General features: G+C 41.7%; 1 protein-coding gene across 2 annotated transcripts in view; it reads right to left on the bottom strand.

Moving 5' to 3' along the window:
* The window catches only part of apool (apolipoprotein O-like), a 10,069-nt gene that overhangs the window by 210 nt on the left and 2,359 nt on the right, over nucleotides 1-7,500 (bottom strand). The window contains exons 5-13 of one of the 2 annotated variants that reach the window (XM_079250025.1): nucleotides 4,963-5,054; nucleotides 4,751-4,861; nucleotides 4,195-4,405; nucleotides 3,911-4,102; nucleotides 3,281-3,463; nucleotides 2,751-2,837; nucleotides 2,342-2,479; nucleotides 793-915; nucleotides 1-454 (exon numbers count right to left, since the gene is read on the bottom strand). The exon at nucleotides 1-454 is cut by the window's left edge and continues 210 nt beyond it. In XM_079250025.1, coding sequence (XP_079106151.1) covers nucleotides 366-454; nucleotides 793-915; nucleotides 2,342-2,479; nucleotides 2,751-2,837; nucleotides 3,281-3,463; nucleotides 3,911-4,102; nucleotides 4,195-4,405; nucleotides 4,751-4,861; nucleotides 4,963-5,054 — 1,226 coding nt within the window. In that variant the 3' untranslated portion in view covers nucleotides 1-365. Of the gene's footprint in view, nucleotides 455-792; nucleotides 916-2,341; nucleotides 2,480-2,750; nucleotides 2,850-3,280; nucleotides 3,464-3,910; nucleotides 4,103-4,194; nucleotides 4,406-4,750; nucleotides 4,862-4,962; nucleotides 5,055-7,500 lie in introns of both variants that reach the window. The other variant, XM_079250024.1, reaches the window with a different exon arrangement.

Below are 7,500 nucleotides of genomic sequence, written 5' to 3' on the forward strand. Positions count from 1 at the left end.
CAAGTAAGAAAAAAAAAAAAAAAGATGCAAACAGAAACTGTCTCACAATCTGACATTTCTGCTCAAAACATTTGTGGGTGTTTTGTTCCAGGCTTCTGTCCCATGCAAACAGCACCAGAATTCAGTTTATCATTGCTACACAGCAAATGTGATTGGATGTTTTCTTTGTTGTTGTTTTTTTGTGGAAATGTAACCATTGTGGGCAGATGAACTGAGAATGGAAATGTTGATTTAAGCCTTTTTAAAGAGAGCTTGCTTGCAAAATGGCCTATTTACATGCATAATGATGCAGTTTGTCAGTAAGGATGAGATATGAGATGGCAGTGTGGGAATGAGGTTCCTCCTGTGCCTGGCAGTGATGCCTCTCAGCTGCGTGTGCTGTACAAGTCTTCATCCTCGGGGTTGGACTGGCCAAAGTCCATGAGAGCAGGGTCTGGCTTGAAACCAGAGCCCTCTGGAGGAAAACATGGGAAATGACACAAAAACAAGACATTTAAATTACTGAATAATCTAAAGAGGACAAAGTCAGGTCAAAGCAAAGTATCAACTTAATTGTGCTGTGGTGATACAGTCAGCTACAGTTTACTTAGTAAGGAAATGTGTGGGCTGTATGTATGAACAACACCTGATGACAACAACATTCACAAGAGCAGGTGGTGATTCTCAGAAAGTCTGATTACATGTGAGTCTGTGAGGAAGGTGAAGTCTAAACACACTTTTTCAGTTTTCAGTTTGATGGATTGTTATAAGGGCATTCGTGTCACTAGCCAAAGTTAAGGGTTTTAGCGCTACCTTTGCTGTTTTCTGGTGGTGTGAGGGTTGGGTCTGGTGTCTCGTCCACAGAAGGGCCTGAATCCTGGTTAGCTGACTCAGGCTCAGCAGCAGGGACAGACTCAGCCGACTCAACGACCGGCTCTGTGCAGCATGGAAAATACACCACCAGGTTAACATGACGGCTTTTGCAAATAGTGTTCCCCAACCCCAGCCCTTAGAAATCCCTATCCTGCTGGTATTAGATGTTCCCCTGCTGCAACGCACCTGATTCTAATCAAATGATCTCTGACAAGCTCTGCACAGGTTTGCTATTGAGCCATTGGCTTCAGGCTGATGTTTTGAAGCTGGGAAACATCACAAGTCTGCAGAGCTGGACTTGCTTCATGCATACATCTGGGATGATTACAGTAGGGCTGCTCGATTATGACAAAAAGTATAATCGAGATTATTTTGACTGAAATTGAGATCTCGATTATTAAACACAATAATCCAGTATTTTTAAACAACGCCGCGTGTCGTGGTGTTCTCAACTCCGTGTCGTACATTATAACCGTCTAATGCACGGCTCAGAGTTGTTTAATCCGCTTTTACCGCTTATACAGGAACTATTTTACGTTGGCCTGGATGTACGTTTTATGCCAAACAACCGCTGTCAGGCTGCAGCGCGTTTCTCTCATTCACCTGTTAAAAGACAGCTGATCTGAACCAGCTGGTTAACGCGTTGCTATGGTAACGCCCCGTAACAGAGGGATGTTACAGTGATTTAACTTGTTGAACTATGTATAGGAAAATAATGCAGCCAGTTGTCGCTGACAATGGTATAAACTATGTTTAGGTGAATTTCCACAACCTACTGCAGTTATTCTACATCAGGGGTAGGCAACTCCGGTCCTCGAGTCCTGCAAATGTTAGGAGTTTCTCTGCTGCACACACCTGTCCCACATCAGACCTAATCAGCAGACTTGTGCAGAGCTTGACATCAAAATCTGCACAAGTCTGCTGATTTGAATCAGGTGTGCTGCAGCACAACATTTGCAGGACTGTGGCACTCGAGGACCGGAGTTGCCTACCCCTGTTCTACACTGACCTGCAGCCGGAGCCGACTGAGACTGGCCGCCTGGGAGTGCTTTAGGACGGGAGAGGCTCCCGCTGCTCCTTCCTTACAGTAACTGCAGAACAATATGTGTCTTCAAGTCAGTCGCCAAAACACCAGAAAAGTCTCTAATAACTCCAGTAAAAGCTGCTAGATTTGTCGCTTTTAACAAAAAAAGTCTCCAGATTTAGCGAGAAAGTCGCCAAGTTGGCAACAGTGTCTGAATGAAAGCAAAGCGGCTGTGGGAGGAGTTTACAGCACAGCGCTGCAACGCCAGAGACGCTCGATTAGCAGCTGAAGACAGCAGGAGAGGAAACTGCAGAGAGGAAAATAATCACACCCTTTTATTTTTATCATCGTTGGAAACCCAGATCGTAGTTGAGATTAAAATCCAATTAATCACCCAGTCCTAGATTCTAGATCATACTAGAAGTGCCATGCTCTTTAATCTGCAGGGCAGGGTAACGCTGCTACCTAATGGTTTATCTGAGGCCTCGGGAGTCGATGTGACTTCAGGAGAAACAGGCTCAGCTGTCTCTGGTTCTGGGCCTGGTGTGACTTCAGCTGGACTGGTATCAGCGGAGACATCAGCAGCTTGTTTTGTATCAGATGCTGCAAAGAGAGATGCAATATATGTTGAAATTGTACACAGCAAAGTGAAAATGAGCTGCAAATAAATGGATTGCATCTTATTTCTGGATGAGACCATGTCTGGAGTCCATCTTTACACCAACATAAACCAACAGCTACCTGGAGGAGACTCTCTTTAGCTTACAGAATCTTTTTTTCCTACCTGCTGGCATATCTGGAGCATCTGGAACAGATGTGACTTCAGCTGAAGTCGCATCTGGAACAGATGTGACTTCAGCTGAAGCAGGCTCACCTGGATCTGCTTCAGCTGTCTCTGGTTCTGGGCCTGTTGCGACTTCAGCTGGACTGGTATCAGTGGAGACATCATCTGCTGCTTGTTCTGTAACGGAAGCTAAAATGAAAGGACATTCTTGAGGTAGCAGCTACTTTGCAATGTCTTAAGTTTCACACATCAGTTTCTCAAAGTTACATGAGTTATATTTAGGTTTATTTTGGATTCTACAATGTCTGGAGTGTAGGCGGTAAAACACAAGAGGAAACTAGAATCGGAAAAAGTCGTTTAAAGCTGCTGATAACCTGATGCTGAACTTTTAGAAGTTCCTGAGTTGAAAGGCAAAATGGAAAGATTTGAAGCTCAAAATGGTGTTTAAGTATCACAGCAACATGCCAACACTTCTAATCCCATCCTGCTCATTAATAAATAAAATCTATAAACAGGAACTAAGGACATCTGATCTTGCATTATGGGATGATTTTAGTGATTAAAATCAAACAAAAGGCTAAAACCTACAATAAAATGAAAAACAGAGTAATAATCTCCACCTGCTGGTGCATCTGAGGCATCCGTGACAGACGGGACTTCTGAAGAAGCAGCAGACTCAGCTTCTGTAGGTTCAGCTGAAGCAGACTGGACTGGAACGGCTTCTGTTGTGTCTGGTTCTCCGGATCTCTGTGTCGCTTCAGCTGAACTGGAGGCATCGTCTGCTGCTTGTTCTGTATCACAGGCTAATGGGAATGAGATGGAAAGATGTCTTAGCGTTACATTTTTTCATCTGATCTCTAATTAAAACGGTGGAAAACTGCCATGTGTTTGAAGCTGCACCCTTCAGAGCAGGAGTGTCAAACCTCGAGGGCCGGTATCCGGCAGGTTTATGCTGTTTCCCTCTACCAACACAGCTGATTGGAATCAAATGCATACAGCAGCTTCTTGTCAACCTGTTTTTAAGTTTCAGTCAGGTGTGATGGAGCATGGAGACAAGAAAAACCTTCAGGATGCTGGTCCTCGAGGACTGGAGTTCGACCCTCGTGCTTTAGACAGATATTGGTTGAATGTTTAGAGTGAATCTGAACACCAATCAGCTACAAGATTTAAGAAATAGTTAAGAAGAGTTCACCAGGTGGTAAAATTTAAGAGGAAATTATCCTCAGCATCATTAATAGTCTTTTTTCTACCTGCTGGAGCAGACGGGACTTCAGTGGAAGAAGCGGACTGGACAGGGTCATCTTCTAACGTCTCTGGTTCTAAGCTCGGTGTGGGCTCGGCCGGCCTGGTGTCAGCGGAAACATCGCCCGAACCTTCCACACTTCCCACTGAGGCTACTGGTTCTTCCTCTGTTTCTACGGCAGCAGAACTTACCAGAGAAGCTGGACGGAAGGGAAGCAGGCGGCCATGGTTAGCAGAAGGCTCTGTGTGATGAAGATTGATGCAACATGACAGGGATCAATATCTATAATACCTGCAGTGGACTCCGCAGGGAGTTGCTCTGTAAGTGTTACTGATGACTCTTCTTCTGTGGTGACGGTGGGCTCGTCAGAGGTAGGAGCAGACTCAGCTGATTCCACCTCCTTCTCTGGGACAGTGGAGCTCTGAGCTGAGGTTTCAGCAGCGCTACTGGGGGCTGAAGACCCCTCAGCCAGTGCAGACTTTGACTTTGGTTCTGTAGCCGACTAACGTCGTTCAGATTGAAAAAAGAAAACATTAACAGCTAAGAAGAAGAGAAACTATGGAGGAAGTTTCAGTGATTAAACACAAACTTCTTGTTTGCAGAAAGAACATTTAAAAAAAAAAAAGCACATTTCACATGAAATGTCAGGAAACGGAACAAAACCGCAAAAAGAACGGAGGGAAACTTTTGTGTGGCGGGGAAACGGTTTCGATCGCTCAGTGGGAAGTGAGCTGACGTTAGAAATGTTGAAAAACTGTTTTTGTTTTAGTCACACAGCTTTCTATTTGAAAAACACTTTAATCTGAACATAACATCCGTAACATGCGTTTAGTTGGTGCAAACCAACCGCTGGTTGTGAAGCAACCATCTCCTTGGCAAGAGGCTCCTTGGGGGCGAGCAGCGAAGACACCGCAGCGCTGCTCCACTGCCCTGCAGCATACGCCTTCTTCCCCGTCACCTGGCCACCACGACACACACCACTCACGTTAAACTCCAACAAAACAAAAGTTTCATTTGACTAAATCTCAGCAATTGAAGAAAAAAAAAAAGTGCCGTCACCTTGAGGACGGCCACGGCTTGGGCCGGGTAGCACACCGACGCGCCGGCGCTCATCAGGCCCACGGGAACCGCCAACTGCTTCAGTCGAGAGCCTGAAATAAAGTTTTACATGTGAAGACAGCAATCGATAGAAAGCTACTGAGCTGCTGCATCCAGAGAAAAGTCACTAGGGGTGGGGGGAGGAAAAAATAAATAAATAAATAAATAAATAAGTAAAATTTGGGATTTTTTTTTGCTTCACAATTTTAAAATCGATTTTTTGTTTAAAAAAAAAAAAAAGATTTGTTTTTTTCCAAATAAATAGATATAATCCATCTTAACTTTTTTGTAATTTTTATCGTTTTTATTGATCTTTTTACTTGTCTTCTTAGGCATTAAAGCAGCAGAATGATGATCTGGCTACCGGGTTGTTTTTTTCCCCTCATTGAAATCAAGAAAAATGACGTGGAAAAGAAAAAGTTTTATACATTTATTTTGTTTTTAATCTACAAAAATCTGCAATATCAAAGAATTGTGAGAATTGCAATTTAAATCGAATCGGCACCCAAATAATCGGAATCGAATCGGGACAAAAGCGTATTCTCACAGCCCTAAAAGTCACGTGCACGTGGTTTGTTGTAGAAGACAACGTAGCGCACAGTGTAAGCCCATGCTGGTGGTTTGCAGCTGTCTAATGACTCTGCGACTCCCCCAGGGAGGGAAACTTCATGTAAAAGTCTTTTTTATTTGCAGCGACTCTCCGTGATGAAGAGAGGAAAGAAAGAAATGGTCAGAAAACAACTGAAACAGAAACTGAATGCTTCTGTTCTTTTGGTTTTTTCTCATGTGGTGTACGTCTCAAGAGGTCTCTAACCTCAATGGCTGTGGTCGCGAGTTACATCAGACTGCTGCAGCGTGGATGACTCAAAATAAATTCATCAACATCGCAGGAGGGGTGATATGTGAATCAAAACATGGCTGTTTAAAATGCAGTACGGTGATGTCATGACAAACTGGTACACATGGTAAAGGAAGACGCTGCCTCACGCCCACACAGCTGCCCGATCTGGTTAAAATTCAACATACATATTCAAGCACGATCCTGCAGAGGAAGAGTTTGTGGAAAATAAGCAAATCACTGAGGAGTCGCTCGGATAATCTTTGTTTTGGTTGTTAATGTTAATGCACAGGCGCTCTGAATACTTTTCACTTCTATTATTATGCAACCTGCAGCATTCAGGTACAAGAGTTTTATGCAGAAAAAAAGCATCAAATGTGGAAAAGAAACTATTTATTAATATGCAAATCCAAAAATACAGAAAAAAATTAAATGAATCAGTTTGCATGGTCATGTCAGACTCACATCCAACACAGAAAATATAGAAAAAAAATGAAGGAAAAAAAATCCACTAACTTCTGAGTGGTACTGTAAATATAAAATATTTTCTACTTCCAGCAGAGTAAAATATCAAGACTTTTTAAGAAAACGAGGTACATGACATGACCTGCTTTTTCAGTTGTTTAATGTGACATGTTGGTGTGAGATATTTAACATAAACACTTTTATTTCTACATTTATCCACATTTCTGTTGGCTTATATTGTAAAACAGCAGAGGTGAAATGAAGCAGTGGACAATTTCCACTTTTCAACACATTAAAGCTTTTTAAACTGTCTGTTTCATTTGGCTTGAACAGCAGCGCCGTTGCCATCAGCTCAGTTCTACTGTTTTCCTGCACGTCCCTCTTTTGGCACACAGATTACCTTTAACTAGTTATGCATTTTATTTAGTCTATTTTTAGCCATTTACGTGTTATTTATATGCCTGTCCTTTGCGTATAGGGTGGAAAAATCAAATGTCTGGGATTTTTTGCTTCACAATTTAAAATCAATTTTGTTTGTTAAAAAAAACTTCTTTTTTTTTTTTTCAAAAAAATAAAAATAATCAATAATAAAACTTGTCATTTTTATTGATTGTATTGATCTTTTTACTTGTGTTCTTGGGCATTATAGCAGCAGAATGATGGTCTGGCTGCTGGATTGTTTTTTCCTAATTTAAATCAAGAAAAAAAGTATAAAAAGTTCTGTACATTTTCTTTTTTTTTTCAGTTTACAAAAATCAGCAAAATCGGAGAATCATGAGAATCGCAATTTAAATCGAATCGGCACCCAAGAAATCAGTATCGAATCGGGACAAAAACATACCGTCACAGCCCTATTTGCTGATACTATTCTATACTTCTTTATGGATTTATTCTTCTATCTTTACTTTTATTTTGCATATGATTATTTTAATCCTCAGATATTTTTCTCCAGTTATGTTTTTTATTTCAATGTTTCAGTTCAGAAGTAGGGGTTGTTTGTGTGTCTGTGTGTGTGTGTGTGTGTGTGTGTGTGTGTGTGTGTGTGTGTGTGTGTGTGTGTGTGTGTGTGTGTGTGTGGAAAGCATGATCAGGTAAGTTTTTGAACTGATATTTTACACTTAAGCGTGTGAAGGTTTTATATACTTTATATATTCAAAATGTTTCATTATGTGAATCCCTGTGAGCAGTTTTTGTAT

This window comes from Telmatherina bonti (genome assembly GCF_933228915.1).
Source record: "Telmatherina bonti genome assembly, chromosome: 12".
Lineage (NCBI taxonomy): Eukaryota > Metazoa > Chordata > Actinopteri > Atheriniformes > Telmatherinidae > Telmatherina > Telmatherina bonti.